Source organism: Copadichromis virginalis, linkage group LG3 (assembly GCF_057382275.1).
Source record: "Copadichromis virginalis isolate Kocher_CV1m ecotype Utaka linkage group LG3, C_Virginalis_male_GT1.1, whole genome shotgun sequence".
Taxonomy (NCBI): domain Eukaryota; kingdom Metazoa; phylum Chordata; class Actinopteri; order Cichliformes; family Cichlidae; genus Copadichromis; species Copadichromis virginalis.
In genome coordinates this window covers 2,575,575-2,596,607 of record NC_140620.1, presented here as the reverse complement: position 1 = coordinate 2,596,607, position 21,033 = coordinate 2,575,575, and the positions used below count along the sequence as shown (strand labels likewise).

At 46.6% G+C, this 21,033-nt stretch overlaps 1 protein-coding gene across 1 annotated transcript; it reads left to right on the top strand.

Moving 5' to 3' along the window:
* The first annotated feature begins 303 nt into the window (after window positions 1–303).
* On the top strand, window positions 304–14,110 carry LOC146712291 (uncharacterized). Its single transcript, XM_085452019.1, has 7 exons — window positions 304–404; window positions 7,441–7,491; window positions 9,056–9,391; window positions 9,841–9,963; window positions 10,405–10,776; window positions 11,029–11,113; window positions 12,853–14,110. The coding sequence occupies exons 2-7, from the start codon at window positions 7,446–7,448 to the stop codon at window positions 12,899–12,901; spliced, it is 1,011 nt and encodes a 336-aa protein (XP_085308145.1). The 5' UTR covers window positions 304–404; window positions 7,441–7,445; the 3' UTR covers window positions 12,902–14,110.
* The last annotated feature ends 6,923 nt before the right edge of the window (window positions 14,111–21,033 follow it).

The window sequence follows — 21,033 nt, the reverse complement described above, 5'->3', positions numbered from 1 at the left end:
GCATTCCCCAAGTATGTGGAGGGTATCCAGGGCCACTGATCAATGATCATGACAATATTAATGATCAAGGAACTGACCTCACAGCCCATTGTTCATTCAGTGAGCTGGTTTCATCAGGTGACGTCTTCAGTCTCAGCTGACTGCATGTTTCCAACCTTATAAACAGCACATTTGCACAATGACTGAAAGCAGCCCACTGAAGGAACAATGGGCTGGGAGGTCAGAAATGTTTCTCCCACTGAAACTGCGTTCTTTTATTTTGAAAGTGTCTTTTGACGCTCCGATGGCTCAGATTCGCTTCCGGTGTAAGTAGAAGAACTACTTTTAGTTGTGCGTCAGCGGAGAGACGGAGGAGCGCGATGTGGCCGCGGGGTTAGTTCAGAGAGATTAAAGGCGATCAGCTGTGTTGCAGGAATTGCTGTCTTGTGTGTGACTGGGTGCAGTAGGGAGTGTATGTAATGTGTGTGTGAGCATGCGCGTGAAGGAAACGCGGGGAGCGAAAGAGGAAAAAGAGAGTGAGAGAGTGTGTCATGGGTAGAGGGCGACCGGGAGCAGCGTTCTAACGGGCTACAGGCTATGCAGTGTGTTTCCAAAGTGTGCAGTACTGTTATTAAAGCCTCATCTCTTCAGTACTCTCCGGTGCCTCGGCTGATTTCTGTCTGCCTCACTACTCCACAAAAGTGAAGGGAGTTAACCCCGAAGGAGGACAAACTTCGGCCCTGGAGGAAGCATCTCCCCTCGTGTCTCCCGACCACGGTCAGGGGACTGACGGCGAGGAATGGTTAACACTGGCGACCACGAAGGGACCCTCTCACGTTGTTAAAGAAGTGGTGAGCACAGAGAAAAACCGACAGGCTAAAGCGGCTAACGATAAAGCCGAGTGACTGTAATTACAAGTGTATTAGCCCGCAGCTAAGCTAACTCGCGATGGCCGCTGCTCGCCATTCTCGTGAAAAGTACGGACTTGAGACCAATTACTCCAACCCGTTCATATCGCTGACCAGTGTCTCCGAGGGTGCCGCGAGCATTAGGGAAGCTAACAGAGACAGAGCTGTGACTAAATGTGAACATATGAACCCATTCCTGTGTGCCGAAAGTTGTGCTAACACACACGCTAATGGAGAGTGTGTATTCGCGCCGCCCGATGGTCCTGCCCGGCCGCAGTTTTCCCGCACGAATCCCTTCGTTGATGCTGAATGCCGCAGCTACGGCCGTGAGAGAAACACAGGCAGCAGCATGAACTATTATCCAGCTCCTACTCCCCAAATGAAAATCCACTATCCAGACTCAAACCCATTTTCCTCCGCTCACATGGACAGTTTTGTACACAGCACACCGGCTCAGTTTAACGCAATGTTAAATACACCCATGCAATGTATGCCTTCCAGTAGCCTTAATGAAGCCATTAGCTATGGGGAAATCACTGCACAGCATAAACCCCGCTCGAAACCAGGCAAGACCCGCTGTGTGCCCCGTCAGCCCCTATCTGACAGTGAAGAGGACGGTGACACTAGAGAGAGAGTCCCCACCCTACGTCCGGGCCAATATGACGGCACCACACCGTGGAAGGAATTTCTGCACAGGTTTGAGAGCTGCGCTGAAGCCAACTATTGGTCAGAAAAAACAATGACAACTCAGCTTAAATTCTGCCTAGTTGGAGCAGCAGGGGCCATTATCCACAGAAATCCCCGCTCATCCAAATGGGATTACCGCCGCCTGGTGGACGAACTGGAAACTGCATATGGCCCTTCTTCTGACCATGCAGCTGCTGTTGCTGTAGAACTGAGGCAGCGAGTGCGTAAACCTGGTGAGGCCCTGCATGTTTTCAGAGATGACATTTATGGGAAAGTGGCTGTTGCATATGGTAATAGAGCAGAGATTGAACAAGACTCTATAGCTGTTGAAGTTTTCACCAATGGGCTGGGTGATGCAGAAATAGTACAGAAGTTGCTAGAGAGGCACCCAGCCACACTTGCCTGCGCATACGAAATAGCCCACCGACACGAAACCACTAAAAGGGCTGCATCTTATGTAACCAGTGCCATGCAGCAAGGAGCCCGTAACGCAGCTGAACGCCGGCCCCGAGCTGCCGTCGTCAGAGAAAAAGACAGAGATGAGACTGTTGCTGAGCATGCACCTGCAGCTAGCCCCTCACCGAATCGTTTTGTCCCACACACACCCTCGACAACACCGAACAATCACAGAAATTTTAAAAGGAGTGGGGTTCGCTGCCATAACTGTCAAGGTTGGGGCCATGTCCAAAAGCAGTGCCCTTCCCCTCACAAAACCACCAAGGCCTTAACATTGAACAGTAGCCCTTGGGACAGCCCAAAACCCACTGTGCTCCACCTTAAGTGCCAAAGCCAAGAAATGAGTATCCCCATGCGCCTCTACGAAGTGGAGGTATGTGCTGTTTTGGACAGTGGAGCCCGGAGGAGCGTGCTGCCGCTGCCCTACTACAACTCCATCCACCCAGACGTGAGACCACCACTGCAGCCCTCAGTTGTTGAGACCTTGCTTGGTGTGGGACCTGGGGACGTGCCGGTGCTAGGTGAAGCCCAGATACCTGTCAATATCAACAATCGACAGGTGGATGTTGATTTCTTGGTGGCAGATATAGCAGGAAATGAGGTGCTGCTTGGGCATCCCTTCCTCACTCAAGCTGAAGCACGTCTTGATTTTGGCAAACGCCGCATCATCCTTTTCGGTGAAGAGGTGCTCTACTACCAAACCGAAGCCAGTACAAAGTCACACGCAGTGAGAATAGCTAGAACTGTGGTGGTGGAACCGGGGCAAGAGTATATGGTGAAAGGCAACGTGCATCCTGGTGCAGCAGCTCGAGGTGACATGATGCTTAGTCCCACCAAAGGTTTTGTTGAGAAGCACAAAGTACTTATCGCCAGAGTCCTAGTCAACGCACAGCCTTCTAAAGCTGTCCCACTTCGCCTTTTTAACCTTGGCAATAAAGCAGTAACAATTAAGGTGGGATCCATTGCCGGGCTCCTCCAGCCAGCTGAGGCCGTGGAACCCTCCATGGTCTCCCCAGCTGCAGACTCTCTGACCAGCCCTCCTGTGGTTCCTCTGCACCTGCAGGAGCTCTATGCCCAGAGCTCCACAGACCTCAATGACTATGAACAGCTCCAACTGAAACGCTTGCTTTGCACTTATGGACATGTGTTTTCTACAGGGCCTGCTGACCTGGGCCGAACCAGCCTTGTGCAGCATGACATCATAACCCGTCCTGGTGCCCCAGTCAAACAAAATCCACGAAGAATGGCAGGGGAAAAGCAGCAAAATGCTGATCAGCAGATCTACGACAGTCTACAGAGCGGTCTCGCCCAACGCAGCTGCAGCAGCTGGGCTTCGCCCATCGTTATGGTGCGTAAGAAAGATGGGACATACCGTCTCTGCATTGACTACAGGGCTCTCAACGACCGCACCATAACAGACGCCTACCCGCTGCCCCGCATCCAGGACACGCTGGACACACTCTCAACTGCCAGATGGTTCAGCACATTAGACCTCGCATCTGGCTACTGGCAGGTTGAGCTGACGCCTAGAGCACGCAGGGCCGCCGCTTTCTGCACTAGGACAGGCCTCTTTGAGTGGAACGTCATGCCATTTGGACTATGCAATGCCCCGGCAACGTTCCAGCGGCTGATGGACCGCGTCCTGGCTGGCATGCAGTGGGAGACCTGCCTGGTCTACTTGGACGACATCATCGTGCTGGCTAAGGACGTGTCGGGGATGCTGCAACGGCTTGGCCAGGTATTCTATAGACTTCAACAAGCTAACTTGAAACTGAAACCTGCCAAATGCTGCCTCTTTCGCCGCGAAGTTGCTTATCTTGGCCATGTGGTATCCGAGCATGGTGTGGCTACCGACCCCAGCAAAGTTCAAAAGGTTCAGATGTGGCCCACACCTACGTCCATCCAGGAGGTCAGACGCTTCATCGGCCTGGCCTCATATTACCGCCGGTTTGTGAAAGATTTTGCCTCTATAGCCGAACCCCTGCACAACCTGACCAAGAAGAATGCACATTTTCAGTGGCATGCTGAGCACCAAGCAGCTTTCGACAAGCTGAAGTGTCGACTCACCTCTGCCCCTGTTCTTGGCTATCCACTTGACCATGGAGAAATGACACTAGACACTGATGCCAGCGACACTGGCATCGGCGCGGTGCTGTCACAGATGCAACAGGGCGTGGAACGTGTGCTGGCATATGGCAGTCGTAAGCTATCAAGAACTGAACAAAACTACTGCACCACACGACGTGAACTACTAGCCGTCGTGGATTTCACGTCCCACTTTCGCCAGTATCTCCTTGGACGGCCTTTCAAAGTGCGCACAGACCACAGCAGTCTACGGTGGCTAACAAAAATGAAAGAGCCAGAGGGACAATTAGCTCGATGGCTCGAGAAGCTTGCCGAGTACAACTTTGAGATCATCCACCGTCCAGGTCGAGTGCACACCAATGCTGATAGCCTCTCCAGAAGACCCTGTCGCCAGTCTTGTCCATGCAGAGTGCAGGACCCCCCCAAGCATCTCGGGGGGACCAGTCATCAGGCAGTTCAATGCGAGTTGGACTCTGACACCAGCTCCCTGTTGCTGAGTCCGGTGAGGGTGGAGGGACAACCGGCTACTACAGCGGTGTGTCTAGTGGGGGTAAGTCATAACACCACCACACCAGAAACAAAGACTTTAGACCAAACTGCTCTTACAAAGTCAGACATTTTATGTCAAAACACTTCTATCAACACAGACATCTCAGAACAGACAATTCACACTAGAACAGACATATCACACCAGAACATGTCCACTAATACACACACTGTAAAGCTGACTGAGAAAGTATATGTGGCTAAAACCCTTGATACTGCTTCTCTGTTTCATGGTTGGACCATGGGGGAGCTGAGCCAAGCCCAGGACGCTGATGCAGACATTGCACCCATACGCGCCTGGATGGAGGCCAGCAGTGAGCGCCCCCCATGGACTATTGTTTCACCATGCAGCCCAGCAACTAAGACATACTGGGCTCAATGGAAACGGCTCTACTTCAGAGATGGAGTTCTGGTCCGTCGCTTCTACTGCCTTGACGAGACCCAGTTCTATCCCCAAATCGTACTGCCACGTAAGCTACAACCAGAAGTGATGGGCCAGATGCACGAAGGGCCAGTGGGTGGACATTTTGGTGTCGAGAGGACTGTGGCCAGACTACGAACCCGATTCTATTGGTATCACATGAGGGAAGACGTCGCTCTTTGGTGCCGTACTTGTACCAGCTGTGCATCCAGGGCCCGACCCCAGAAGACACCGCAAGCTCCGATGGGAACTGTCCGGGTAGGAGCCCCAATGGAGCGCGTTGCGCTGGACATTATGGGACCACTGAATGAGACAGAGCGCAGAAACCGATATGTGCTTGTGATACAAGACTACTTTACAAAGTGGACTGAAGCCTTTCCTATCCCAGATGAACGGGCTGCAACCGTTGCCGAGGTCGTTGCGTCTGAGTGGGTGTGCCGCTACGGGATACCTCAAGCACTACACAGTGATCAGGGACGCAATTTTGAATCTGATGTGTTCCAAGGGGTGTGCAGTTTGTTTGGCATAGATAAGACTCATACAACGCCATTCCGGCCCCAGTCAGATGGCCAGGTTGAACGTTTCAATGCCACTCTCCAGAAGATCCTGGCCTCCACAGCAGAGCGTTGTCATTGGGACTGGGACCTGATGATCCCGTACGCTGTTATGGCCTACAGGGCGACCAAACACAGTGCTACAGGTTTCACCCCGAACTTCATGATGTTTGGCCGAGAACTGAGTGAGCCAGTGGACCTTGTCGCAGGTCTACCTCCTGATCCAGGCAACCAACCCTCAGTTCCAGAGTATGTGCAACAAATGCGTGAGCGGCTGGAGCTGGCCCACCTCATCGCCAGGGAAGCCCTGGGTGAGTCAGTCAAGCGCGCAAAAAGGCAATATGACAAGAACTGTTGCCACACACAGTATAAGACTGGAGATCCTGTGTGGTATCTCATCAAAGGAACACGTCACGTCAAGAACAAGGTCAGAAAGTTCCTCCCATCGTATGAAGGACCATTCTTTGTCCTGGGACAATTGGATGACCTAGTTTATCGGATCCAGAAGAACCCAAGGTCTAAAGTGAAAGTTGTCCACCATGACCAGCTAAAGCATTATCGCTGCCGCGAGCCACTGGACAATACCTGGGTCCTTGATCAGGCTCATCAGTGGTCCCCTACAGAGGTCCCACCACCAGCTTTAGAAGATGACCCAGCAGACCGTGATCTGGGTCTGCACAGTCTGTTCTCTACTGCAACTGGTAATGGCCCCAGCTCCTCTCAGCCTTCTGTCTCAGTTGCAGCTGATCCCGCTCTGGTTGTGGTTGTCCCATCGTCCCCTTCCCATGTAGACCATGAGAATGGTGGGGGTGTGGTGGGTGAGCCAGACCACCCGGGCCAGCAGTTTCAGCGACCAACTCGTCGGCGCAGAGCTCCAGACCGGTATGGAGTGTGGATCACTTAACTTGGTTTACCTACCATGGACAGTTCCAAGTAGGACTGAAGATTCGGTTCAAGTTTAAATCGTTTCAGCCTCCTATACTGTTAGTTACAATGGTTTAAAAGAGTTATATTTTTTTTTCATTGTTCCAGTGTTTACATTTTTTTTTTTAAAAAGTATCTGAAGGACCTACGGGGTTAGCTACATGCACTTATCCATTTGTATTTGTGCCTTCCTAGATGCTAGGATAAGTTGGTTATTCCCGGTCGCCATGTAATAGTTACAATTGTGTAATTTCTTTTCTACTTAACAGGACTTGAAATGCTTTATTTTGCACATGTATGTACACCTTACTTGAGCCAACCTCTTTGTCACTGAAGTGCACTCGTTGATACTATACCTCACCTTATATGCGGTAATGGCTAACACTTTTATCTCCTGTGGGCTCCAAGTGGTAAAGGGGATTGTGTACCAGTTTTATGCATTACAATGCTGGAGTGGAATTATTGTTTAATTGCCATCCAGAGTGGGGGTAGTGTTGCAGGAATTGCTGTCTTGTGTGTGACTGGGTGCAGTAGGGAGTGTATGTAATGTGTGTGTGAGCATGCGCGTGAAGGAAACGCGGGGAGCGAAAGAGGAAAAAGAGAGTGAGAGAGTGTGTCATGGGTAGAGGGCGACCGGGAGCAGCGTTCTAACGGGCTACAGGCTATGCAGTGTGTTTCCAAAGTGTGCAGTACTGTTATTAAAGCCTCATCTCTTCAGTACTCTCCGGTGCCTCGGCTGATTTCTGTCTGCCTCACTACTCCACAAAAGTGAAGGGAGTTAACCCCGAAGGAGGACAAACTTCGGCCCTGGAGGAAGCATCTCCCCTCGTGTCTCCCGACCACGGTCAGGGGACTGACGGCGAGGAATGGTTAACAGCTGGATTCATGATGAAGATGAAGATGTGTGCGCTGTTTGTGATCCTCGCTCTCGGTAAGATTTCCGCCCTTTGTCACCGCGGAGCTGGGAGCTAACGAGTCTTAAAAAGTGCTTGGGCATCTATATCGCGTGGTACGGTAAAAAGGGCGAATTTGTGGTGCATTTGAGTGCACCCCGTAAACCCCAGATATCTATGGAGATTTCAAAAAGGCGATGTTTTCTTCATTTGCTCTTATTTTGAAAATCTGCCTTCTACCGATGTAGCGGTTAATAAAACGTCACTGCGTCAGTTCCAGGCGGAGACACGAACCTATCCTGGCTTTGCGTCGAGAAAATCATCCTGTGTAGATCAAACCTGCAGTGCTGTGGTGAGGGAGAAGCTGAGAGTAGCTTCTTCCTTTATTTTGAAGCTGTATAAGTCTGTCGGCACTGTTCTTAGAGCAGCGTCCACACTGAGGGATTAGATGCTGTTTTCAAAATAATAACAAACAATAATAAAGTTATAACGAAGTTAATCCATCTCCTGATGCCACACAGCTTAAATGTTTTACTGGAATAAGGATCATATATTTATTAGAAAGCTGAAGTTTACTGACAGTATCTGTACTTGTTGATAATTCTTTGGTTTCTGCTTAATGATTTTATGCTAACATGTCGTTACCTTAACCTGCTACAAGACAATTTCCAGTTAATCAAAGTTGTGAGTGGGACAAACAGCGGTTATGATTATCAGCATTAGTATCAATATTTGTGAGTGTTGTCCATTTACTAGAGATACAGTTGGAAGAGAAGCTTTGCTGCTAAACATACGTACATGCGTACGAACGGTACTTAAACGCACCATGAATTCCCCGTTTGCGTCTACACGCGGAGCCGTAAATACGAATGTAAACGCGCAAAGATTTTTAACGCGCCGCTATCGTGACCGCGCTACTTTTCTCTGATCATATCTGTGCACATGTCACCAACGCGCGAGGCTCAGAGCAGATTACATGCACACACTGCTCTCTGTGTAACACACACACACACACAACTGCTCTTGGTGATTTATGTTATGTCCTGTGGGCGCCATGTTTGGGCGGAACTCGCAGTGTGAGCCACTGCTGCGGCAGGAAGCTCATGGAGTTGCGCTTCATCAAACATCTGGAGCTGCTGGTGTGTGTGTGTCTGCGCTGCACATCTGTTTGACGTGCTGACCTCAGCAGCTCCTCCCCTCTGTGCAGTTTACTGTGACAGGAGGAGGGTGGAGCTGCAGCTGCCAGCAGGTGTGGAGCTTCTGTTCACAGCGTGCAGAACATCAGCTGTGCTCCAGATGTTCCAGCAGACAGAACATCTGCAGGTGTAACAGATGTGGGTGCACAGTTTACTAACTGCGTCTGCACAGAGACACAAACAGATTCCCATCAGTGCACACGGTTTGTCCCGCACACACACAGGAAGTCTTTATCAACCATGTCGTGTTTGTGGCTCAGACGTGTTCACGCACTCAGTCTCTCTGATAAACTCCTGACATCTCCTCCTCTCAGCCCCACGCTCAGCTGCAGGTAACTGTTCACCTGCTCACGCTGTCAGGTTACCATGGAAACCACACTGATTAAACTTGTGTTTGTGTCCTCAGCGTCCCAGCATGCATCAGGGGTGGAGGTGTTTGAGGGGGAGGAGTCTGTCCTGCTGCCCTGTAACATGGTTGTTCCTAAGGATCATGCGATTGTGTGGAAACGCGAAGATCTGTCTTCTCAGATCGTTCACGCCATCGTGGAGGGAAAAGATGACACTATCAACCAAAACGAGCGTTACTCCAACCGAACATCAATGTCCGCCGACACCCTGCAGACCAGAGACCTCAGCCTCACTCTGAGGAAGCCCACGTTCACCGACACTGGGACCTACGCCTGTGTCACCCGCAAACATGGAGCGGACCAGCAGAGGACTGAAGTCCAGCTGAAGGTCAAAGGTCAGTGCTGCAGGTTCAGGTCAGAGGTCACACTGAATCATATCACACGCATTCAGAAAGTTCAGCAACATGAAATATTTCACGTATGTGAACACGTTCAGTTACACAGAAGAGGCTTACGCAGGTTTGTGTTTCCGTGGAAACCTTAACGAGTATGTCATTGCTGACATCAGCATCCACCTTGACCTCATTAGTCACAGAGCTTCAGACCCTCACTCCAGCTGTGGATCTGACCCTGATGAGGTCAAAGGTCAGGTCCAGAGAGGATGGAGTCACAGACAGAGGACGTCTGTGCTGCTTCAACCATCAGCAGCACAGACGCTGGTCACTGACTGGTTAAACAGGTCTGTGTGGTTCAGCAGCGCTCAGCTAGAAGGTCAAATAGGAGAACATGATCAGAGGTCAGAGGTCGTACAGGATGATGTTCTGCTTCTTTGTGTTCCTTACAGAACGTCCTCCGCCGCCTGTCTGGCCCAAAGTCCTCCCCGCTGTCCTGGTTCCTGTGGTTCTCCTCGGTGCTGTCGTTTTCTTCCTCCTGTATCGCGTGACACAAAGAGAGAAGCTCATGACAGGTGAGGCTGTGTGTGACTGCAACTAGTCTGTGACCTTTGACCTCCACACGCACCTGTCGGCTCCTGTACGTCCAATCAGCCTGAATGACATCATCAACCAGTAGCTGATTGGCTGTTAGGTGGTGAGGTGGAGGTGATGCGGTAGCCAGGTCCAACCAACAGCAGTGTTAGTATGCATGAGCTACTGTTTCCATGGACACAACCCCTGATGTTTCAAAATAAAAGCACAGTCAGAGTAAAACCAAAGCTGCGTTATTGTTAAATTATTATAAGTTATTTATTGTTATCAGATTACAAACTGAAATCATTCATCAGTTTATTACTATTATGATATGTTGCCATGGTAACGGGCTGTTTATGTGATGGTCACGGGTGAAGAAGCAGCTGGTTAAACCTGTTGCCCGTGCTGTGGTTCAGTCTGTCCCTGTGTTCTGTCCACAGTGAGTCAGCTGACACCACTGGAGGTGACGGAGGGGGCGCCGTCTGTCCTGCTGCCCTACACACACACATGCTGCCTGGGTGAGGTCGTCAAAGTGGAGTGGTTCTTTGTGACGCATGAAAACAAGAAGGTGTGCGTGTTTGAGAACGGTCAGGTCAAACATGACCAACAGCACACAGATTACAGAGAGCGCGCAGAGATGGAGTCATTCCCACCCAAGGAGACGAAGACCGACCAGCTGAATCGGCCTGAAGTTGACCTCAGCCTGACCCTGAGGAACCCCGTCTGTGCAGATGGAGGAGTTTACCTCTGCATCCTCCACGACAGGGCTGTGAACACCATGAAACTCAAGCTAGTGCCGCTCCTGGTCAAAGGTCAGTGAGAGAGTGAGCTGGCAGCAGCTGCTGATGTCAGCTCCTGCATGAAGTTTCGTACTGATGCCTTTTACTGTGAGAGTGCTGACTGCAGGGATCATCTTTAACATGCTTCTGCACACACGTGTGAGCCCAGAGGCATGCTGGGTAACTGTCATCCAGCAGGGAGAGACCTCTGACCCACCATCACATGACAACATGACCCTCAGTCTGAGGCTTCGTTAGCTTCACTGCTGTGTTTCTCTTCTGCAGAGCCCCTGATGACGACCATTAAAGCTGCAGTCGGGAGACGCAACAAGGCGGCCCAGCGCTTACCTTCATTTCGTGTGTCTAAAGGGTGAGTCCACGTTTGGCCCCATGTGATTCATCTGTTTGATGACACTTTGGCCTGAATAACTGATTCGGCCTCTGTGAGTAAGGGGGTGCTTCTGTAAGTGAGTAAGGGGGGGTGCTACAGAACAAACACAGTGTATATGTTGGTGGCATTATAGTGTAAATACAGATATGATGTATAAATGAGGTGTGATGTCCATGAGTGTTGGCAGCAGAGTTATCCTCCAATCAGGCTGCAGGGTGGGCAGCCTGTGGGTAAAAGCTTCTGTTGAGTCTGTTTGTCTTCGTCCTGATGGACCTGCAGTGTTTATCAGAGGGAAGGGGGGGCGGGGTCTCTGAGGGGGGGGTCAGTGAGGTGCCGATTGGCCGCTCTGCTGCCCTCACCACCCGCTGCAGTTTCCTCTTGTCCTCCACGGTGCAGCAGTTGAAGCAGTGTGCAGCAGGAGGTCAGAAGGCTCTTCATGGTGGAGCTCTGGGGTAACTGGGCCTGACGCCGTTTCCTGAGGAAGTGCAGCCTTTGTTGTGCTTTCCCTACCTGGTGGGAGATGTTTGTGGACCAGGTGAGGTCGGCCGAGATGTGGACTCCGAGGAACTTGAAGCTCTCCACCCTTTCTACCTCCTCCATCAATGTAGAGGGTGGAGTGCTCAGATCCTTTGTTCTGCTGAAGTGCATTATCATGTCCTTGGTCTCGGCTGTGTTCAGATGCAGGTTGTTGTCGTCACACCATCGCTTCAGATGCTGAATCATTGCTGTTGTCCATCAGTCCTGTGATGGTGGTGTCATCAGCACATTTATAATGGTGTTACTGGTGTGGACTGGAGAACAATCTCCTGAGTCCCAAGTTGCTGAGTTTATTAACTGTACTGAAGGCTGAGCTGAAGTCAGCAAACAGTTGTGCAGGTGTGTGAGGATTACGTTGGCGTTTGTGTGACATGATCTAAGTCTGCCAGTATGAGGCTCAAAACATGTGGTGATTATGGTGTTAGAGCAACTGGACGATTCAAGCAGCTCCCTGTGTTCTTCTGGGCACTGCAACGATGGCGGCTGACTTAAAGCAGGATGTCCTACAGACTGCAGCATGACTGTGCCACACACATCACACCATGGACACACCTTACCGCCGGCTTCCCGTGGCTACAGGTGGCCTCTTCATGCTGAACCTTACACTAGCTTCTCTAAACACATATACATAAAGTAGGGAGGGACCGAGCCGGTGCTACGTATCAGTATCGGTCCAATCCTGACCTAAATCACTGGATCACATATTGGGGGAAAAAACGTAACAGGATCCATTAAATATAGTGACCTTTGCATGTCGGAGCAGTGTGGGTCACGTGATGGAGCGGCTGTTGTGTGCGAGACCTGTCGGTGGTCTGGAGTTCGCAGCATCTGGAGCCTCGCTATGTGCTGCCAAACCAGGTGTTGTGCCGAGGTAGGCGTCCCCGACAAACTGCGTCGTGAGCGTTCACTAGGCATGGAGTGCGGATCCAGTTTGCTCCGCCTCCATTACAGACAGCTAGACGTGGACCTTGTGATGCTTTAGTTTGAAAAGAAAGAGTTTAGACAGTTTGTAACTCGCAGTGATGCCACAGTGTTCCTTTGAAAGCTGAAGCAGCTCATGACGTCAGACTTAACGACCAGATAGGAACTGACTCACTGCTGCCTCTGCTGGACACCAGAGGAGCTGCAGGTGCAGTTTGGACTCAGAGTCCAGAGCTCAGTCTGTGTCTGTCTGTCCACAGAAAGAAGAACGTTGCAGAATCTCATCCACTGAACAGTCAGCCAGTCTGATGTGATGAAGCTGGAGATGATGAAGAGGAGGCTGCCGTCAGCTCGTCCTTCTCCATGGATGTGAAACAGGAAGCTCAGTGTAACAGCTGAAGCTGTCTCTCATGTATGAACTAACGATGGAGCGTTGTCCTCTCAGTTTCTTCTTCTTCTGTCTGCTGCAGACTCTGCATTGATCACATGACCCACCCGCTGTTTTACTTTTACCTGTGTCTGCATGTTAGTGGATCAGCATCATGCATGTTCATGCGGCCCTGTGTGAGCTTCACACTGAGCATCATCATCATCCCACTGTCAGAGAGGACCAATCAGAGCTCAGCTCCTGGCTGTGTCTGCAGACTGACCTCAGATCAGCACAAAGCTGTGTAACACATCCTCAGAGGTCAGGTGGATCTGCTCAGTGTGACGCTCTCTGTCAATGGAAAATTGTACTTAGTAGTCAGTATAATCTTTTAGTGATATAAGTTTGCATATGGTAGAATACTGCATGTAATCATTTGTGTGTAGAAGTATATAGTTGGTGGCATATTGAAGGAATGTCTCATCCTAGGAGGTCTGTAACACTCTAGGGTGTTCACCCCACATCCTGGGAGCATGAGAGAGGTCGTACCTGCTCTTATTGTTTTACGGTAGGATTAACGTAGCTATGTCAGTTCTAGTCTAAGTGCCTTTTGGTTTGATGAACTGCTGGACTTTGAGACCAGCAGGTTTAGGGAAGATTTTATGGGGTCACACTCTGACCCCCCACACACACACACACATACACGTTTTTCCAGTCACGTGGGGACCTCCATGTAGGAGATTACGCGTGGGGACACATTTCTAAATGTAATAGAGGTATTATTAAGGCATAATTTGAACTCTTAATTTTTTTAGGGATCAAACATCTATTTTGGTAACGCAATTTGTTAAATTTAAAAAATCCAATTTTTGTCAGGTTTTTCTACCTGGTGGGGACACAGCTTTTATGTCTTTTCACAAACCACCACCAGGTGACACTGTTGCATGTTTACAGTTAGAGGGTGTAATCAAAGCTGGTATAATGAAAAAGCTTTCAAGTGCTGGTTGGATTTCAGAGAATGGTTTCTGCTACAATTTTCATTTATTGAGTTTTATATTGTTTTTGTTATTTTGTCATTACCCCTTGTATTTGTTCACTGGACAATTTGTGCACTGGCCTCTGCTTTCAATAAAAAAAATGTTTCAACTGAAGAGCTTAGCTTCCCAACTTATCTTTTATATATACAGTATAAAAAAAGAACTCTCCCTGCTCAAAGTTAACCTGAACAGCAAAGAAAACAATCTTTTCAATACTAATGTATCATTGCTGTCATGGCTGTGTGTAGACGGGCAGGAAATGGTGGACCCAAAATGCAGACTCGCGGAGACGAAAGTGAGCTGAAAAAGCAGCTTTATTGCTGAACACAAACTAACTTAACCTGAGAATACAAACTGAGGAAACACGGGCAGAAACACAGCAAGGTGAGGGTACGACGCGACACGGAACTGAGGGAGACGCCGACATAAATACACAGGGGAATAACAAGGAGCGTCAGAACACACGAGGAACACAGCTGATACAAATCACAAAGACGAGGGCAAAGCAAAACACATCCACATGAGGCACAGAACTTCAAAGTAAATAATAACAAAGAACACTGGGTCCCCGACCCAGCACTGTAACAATTGCCTGGTTGAAATGAGCAATCTTTTTTTTCTCTAAACATGAGAAAACTTTAACAGTAACTGAAGCTGTTTATGTTCCATTTGTTTGACATTAGCTTCTTACCTTCTTTTCACTGACTCTCGCTTTAAAGCATCAATTCGGTTTTTCACGTAAAACTTAACTCCCTCCCAACGTCTCTCTTTCAATGCTAATGGTGAAGTCTCAGTACAATTGAGACACTCTGCCTTCCCAGGAACCTTTCCAGAGCTGATGTACTCCATTAGAGTCTTCTCCACAGCCTTTATTTCTGCTTCAGTCCACTTCCTTCTTGTGGTTTGTGATGCCCCTGAATAAAGTAGACAGTAACCGTGTTATTCAAAAAGAAGAACAAGTTGGTGTGTAATCACACGACTCCCCTTATGACCAGATGTGATACTTTGAGTATGTCGACAAGTATATCAAAAGCTATAGGTACATTTGGACTATACTTTGTACTTGTTGGTATTCCTCAAGTATAAGTACAAGAAAAGCCCATAATGCATTGTTTACAGTTAAATCGCTGCAAACTATGAAAGAATTAATTGATTGATTGTCAAACATTAGTATTTATGTATGTATTATTACCATTATGCATTTATTTATATATACATGTCTTTTATCAATTAAAAGTACTGACTGTTGGTTGAGGTGTATATTTTAATCTATAATGCATTCAACAGAAAGAGTACTGTGTGGGGGAGCTGAGCTCTGCCTTTAGCCAAAAAGAACACAAGAGAGGCTGCTGCACAAACACCACAACTGTATTTTCAGATACACTGATCTCACTCACTGCTCTTTTGAAGTGCTAATGAAGTTCATTACAACTCAAGTTGTAATAAACTATGGCCTTAAACTTTCCAGGCTACACAGGACACAGTTTGTGTGGCAGACAATCTCAGTGTTATAGGTCTGGTTACTCTTGCAGTCTTACTATACTTTGAAGATTTCCCTGACAGGACATGTTAGCTAAGCTAATAGACTCCAGCAGTGCACTACCAATAAACCTAGCAGGCTCTCTAATCACCTGTGACCTGCCGAATGCTAAATGCCTAATGTCAAACCTGCTTTAAGCCGCTGTCTATGTTACTGGATAAAATAGCGTCAGCTTTTCCAGTAGGATGCAGACCGTCCGCTTTCAGCAGGTCAGGGCGGCCCCAGAAAAAAGCCCAGTTATCCACAAACTGAAATCCCAGCTTCCTTCAATTCCTGGTCAGCCAGCGGTTCAGTGACATAATTCTGCTATACATCTCATTACAAGGGACCAGAGATATTAAAGTTCTTTGGATATCTAAAGTAAACAAATTTTTTTAACTACTTACATTTTTTAAAGGAGGTGATAAAAGCTTCACCTCTGACATTACCTCTGTTAAATTATAATATTATTTTATGCCATGTTATACCCCTAAGCAGCAGATGACGCAGCAGGTGACGCAGATGTGTTTGTGTCTTGTGCATCAAGTGAAGAGGATTCTTTAGCATTTGAATTTGAGGAATTGCATTGAGTTCGAGTACACCTTCTCTTCAGTTGTCGGACATCTTCCTGAGAGTTACCTGAAGTAGTTTTCCGTGCTTTTTTCTTCTCTCTTTTGTGTTGTATGAGACTTTCTGCAGAACTGTCACTTTCTTCAGCAGTTTGAGGACCATATTCTTCCTCACTGATGTCAGTACTTGATATAGATGGACATCCAAGCATTTGTCTGGTAAACTAAAAAGATAAAAGAAAGAAAGAAAGAAAATGGTTAAATCTTTCCACTCACACAAGCATTTAAAAAGACTAAAGGTAGTACATTAGTAGTTGTAACAGCTGTACTGTATTGACAGTTGTATTAATACCATTTACGGTACCACACATGTCACCACTTAATTTGAACTAGTCATATTAAGTAATCTTTCCTCTGCTGCATCACATTTGCCAAACAACCCTGGGTGGCTTTGTCTGGATATGCTGTCATTACCCAAAGACTGTCAATACAGCTGTGATGTCACACTCATTAACAGTCACTTAGGTTAGTTTTAAACATCTGGGACAATGTAATCTCTAAGCTAACACTGTTTCTAGGAAATTTCTGAACTTCATTTTCTTTTTGTATATATACACTAATGTTTATAGAAATTGATTTTCTTTATTTAAATATATGATATAATTTTTACCTGGATCAATTACCTTTGAAGAACATTGTTTATGTTTTTAAGGTAGAATAGTATCTACTCAAGTATCAACTGTGTTCCAGGTAAACAGAAGATTTTAGTAATGCATTGAATTTTAGGATTGTCAGGGGATGAGACTGACAAATGCTTAATTAATAGGCGACAAAAGCATGACAGTCATTTGTTGAGCTCCTTTTATCAAATTCAAAGAAATAAATTTTAGTCATAGCGCATAAATAAAATGGGCATTTTGGAACCACCTTACAAGAAATACTTAAAATGTGTCACAGATAAAATATACGTAGGCTTAAAAATGACATGTATCACCTTTTATGAGAACATACAGAATATAAAGTTGATCACAAAAGTCATTACGTACTTTAAGCTATTCCTTAAAATCTTTTATTGCTAACTAAATGCAATCATACATTACTACCTATGCAAATGCAATGCTAATTGAATTTAAGCAACTGTTATTACTGTAACACCTTGAAAACCTTTGTGAACTTGAAGGAAATGAATGACAGTCTTACGACCAACGTTCCCTCTACGCTGTGCATGTGCGCAATCGCGCGCTGCTGGCACGTCTCTGCGCACAAATATATATATATATAGAACCTGAATTGAAATTAAAATTAAAACTTCAACAATTCAGTTTTGCAGTGTGAGTCAGTGACTGGCTGCTCTCGTATGTGTTTAGAACGATGCCACCTCATCCCACAGTCCAGCCAATGATGCGATTCGTATATACGCAGCCAATCAACGTGGTTGATGACAGCGTCCTTATGTGGCGACTCCGGTGTTTTAGCAAAGCGGCTGATGTGGAGTGAAGCCCCTCTGTGGGTCTTCCTTGGTCTCTTGTGTTCTGGGGGCCTCTGGATGTCTGGAGTTTTGATCTCCTCCATACCCGCTTCATACCCTGGTGGACGGGGCTGTGGCCCCCCCACACTCCCTAGCAGATCGTTACATGGAGAAACCTTTGGAATGCAAGCATGCTGATCCACACAGGTATGCACACAGGTGTACACATGGGTATTCACAGACGCGGACTACAGCTTTCTTGGCTGCTGCCTCAAAGCACACTGTGCGCTGTCTATCTTGCGTGCTGCACAATATTGTTTATTATTTAGTAACTATTGATATCTATGGCTAGCTAGTTTATTGTGATGGGGCTTTTTTTTTCTATTATTATTGGGGCTGAACGATTATGGAAAATAATCTAATTGCGATTTTTTGCCCCAATATTGCGATTGCGATGCGATATGCGATTATTTTTTAAGGTCTTTGTCTTCTGTATTATTAAACAAAGACAAGCAATACATCATATAGTATGGCCAATACTATATTACATTAATTTTAAACTGTTCTTTCCTGGAAGACAGACCTCTGTTATGATGACATGAGGTGATGCATGAATTGATGACTGACATTTTTATTTAACTTCTTCAATCACAACAGTATATTTGAACATACACAATAGTTTATTTTTAGCTTACAAACATCTGAGCATAAAGTGCTGACAAGGAACCCTGGTGTAAACATTAAAATGAAAGTCAGTACAATGTGCAGATTGCAGAAATATACATAAACAAAATCAGTGGCTTTACCACACTCAGTTTTTCGACATCTGTGAACTACTAGACAGTCATTCAATTAAAAAATAATATTAAATAAATAAAACTAATAAATAAAAAATACACACATCTTACTGATCTCTGCAGTCAGTAACATTACACATAAAGTGCAAACATAATAGCAATTGTATAAACACACACACAAACACGCCTTTAAAGTTTAAAGGCGTGAAATTGGACGGTCTAGTTCTGATTAGCGTCACCGCTGTCTCGGTGGAGTTTAATAAACTCGGCCGTCTGCTCCTTGCTATCTAAAATATAACCAGACACTGGTGTAAATTCTCGACTGTCTCATACTTCTGTTTAATAAGTTTTCTGTTTGACGTTTAGTCAGCTGTGTGAAAACCAAGGAGGAACCCACCCGGGGGATTAATAAAGTTTTATTTTATCTAATCTAATAACTTTAATCTCAGCCAAACCGATTTACTCACGAACAAACAAAACACTGAAAAAAGCCCAACAATAACATTTTTAGGTTGTCTAAGTGACTTATATATTACGTTTAACCCGAGCAGCGAAACTCCGCGGTGATCTGAAAATGATGTGCCGGGAGTTGTGCCGTTCTCGGCCGCATCAGTAACCCTCGAGCTCCCGGCTAGCTGTCGAGCTGGTGGGTAGCAGACGCCTCTGAAAACGTCGAAGCACTTTTGCAAATATGGGATATCTTGATAAACCGAGCAGATATTTGATGTTTACACAACTACTTTCTCGCCTGAAAATATGTTAAAAGTTTATTTTGTGACCCAGAAAGATTAGTATGAGTAATTTTAAAACTTAGTAGCGGCCGCCATTGCTGGAAACTGGAGTTTGGCTGGGCCGCGCTATGAATTCTGGGATATGGTAGTAATTTGGACAGCCTTATAATCGCAGTATAATCGCAGCCTTTGCGGTTAGAAAATTGCACTTGATCATGTCGCGATATTATCGCAAATGCGATATATCGTTCAGCCCTAATTATTATGTTGCTCTTTGTTGTTTGCTGTCTCCTCTGTTTTTTTTTCTCCATACAGGTGACCCAGGAGTTTTGTTTTTTTTGTTGTTTGTTTTTTTTCTTTCTTCCCCCCCTTCTCACCGTCTCTTCTCCCCTTTGGTTTTCTTTCTTTCTTTCCCCCTCTTTCTTTCATTCTTTCCCCCTGTCCTATCCCACAGTCATGTCTGTCCCGTTTGCAACTGAAAATAAAATAAATTCATAATTATAATAAAGGTCAATCAAATGGACCAATATGGCAAGGCCATGATGATCCACTTGGTAAAGTAAATCCGCTTGGCATCTTTCTTGGCCTTAAGACAACAATTCTGATGGTAAAGATCCAAACGGGACAAAAAAAAAAGAACGAAAACAGAAAATCTCCTTTTTCAAAAATACCCGTGTACGTGTGGACGTAGCCTTAATTTCTTACTCTCAGCTGACATGAAAGAAACACCAGACCCCCACCGTGCCTGGTCCGGCACAGTGGGGGTCTGGTGTTTCTTTCATGTCAGCTGATGTTGTTCCAGCTGTGACGCTGAAAGCTGAGCTCCTGTCTCATTATGAGCGACAGCTTCATGTTTCAGGGTTAAAGTAAAAGGATGAAGTCTGTCCCTGAGCCTGTGCGGACTGGATTTGTTCAATGTTAAAGTCATGACGCTGGATTTCACGGTGACGTCACCAAACCGTACCGTGAGGTGAGGTAAATCTTTGTGTAGGTCAAATGATAAATTCATGTCCTGTTCCAAATACATTGAAAATTGTATAGGATGCACAGCAGCAGTGATGCATGTAGCTCTGGGGACCATGTCTCGCAGAATGGGGACACTGTTAAATGTGCTCATCTTAGAAAAATTGAGTATCCCAAAGTCCCCCAGATCCAATAAGTAAAGTAATTAAGAAAGCCATTGTCCAAAAGACACAATGATTGTTGATGCTGAATTAAATAGGCTGCACAAACCTAGGATGGCATGTAAGGCTCCAGCCAGAAGCTCAGGTCCTGGTGGCTTGCTAGCAGAGGGCTTCTGCTAGCACAGTGGCCAATGAGGTGTAGAGGGCTTCAATCAACAGCACGGCGCCCGATGTAATGCACCTGAGCTTTTTCTAGCAGCACAGGCCTTGGTGTGGTGCTGATGTCTTCCACTAGCAACACAGATAAAGTTGGTTCAGCTGGCAGCAAAGGCCCCGGTGCAGTGAGATGGCTTCAGCAAACAGCACAGGCGCTGCTGAGGTTCAGTTGGTTTATGCTAGCAGCACAGGCCCTGGTGTGGTGCAGACAACTTCTGGTAGAAGCAGAGGTCCCAATAAATAGACCACTTTCCATGAATTTAGAGAATGCTTTAAAATACTCTTAAAAAAGCTTCTTGGAAAAAACTGAAATCCATTTAAAATAGTAAAAAACAAAAAATACCCCAAAAATTCAAAGCAGAAATTCATCAAGGAGACATGCTGCTGCCATCTTGTCTACATCATTCTACAGGTTAAGGACATCAGAATGACATTCAGACCAGATAGGTGTGTCTGAATGGCTGCAAAGAGAGATTATTGCATCATTCAGACACATTTGGTTTTATTAAAAATGGCAAGTCCTTTTGAATACAGAAAGAACGAGTCAAAAGCTGCTGCCATGCAGCTACAGTGTGTATATATGGAGAAAACAGTGAAGATATGATTCACAGGA

Excerpts from the sequence above, each read along its gene's own strand:
- LOC146712291 (XM_085452019.1), top strand. The coding sequence starts at position 7,446 with ATGATGAAGATGAAGATGTGTGCGCTGTTTGTGATCCTCGCTCTCG. Across the intron at positions 7,492-9,055 it reads GTTTGTGATCCTCGCTCTCG|CGTCCCAGCATGCATCAGGG; the intron begins GTAAGATTTCCG and ends TTGTGTCCTCAG. Across the intron at positions 9,392-9,840 it reads AGTCCAGCTGAAGGTCAAAG|AACGTCCTCCGCCGCCTGTC; the intron begins GTCAGTGCTGCA and ends TGTTCCTTACAG.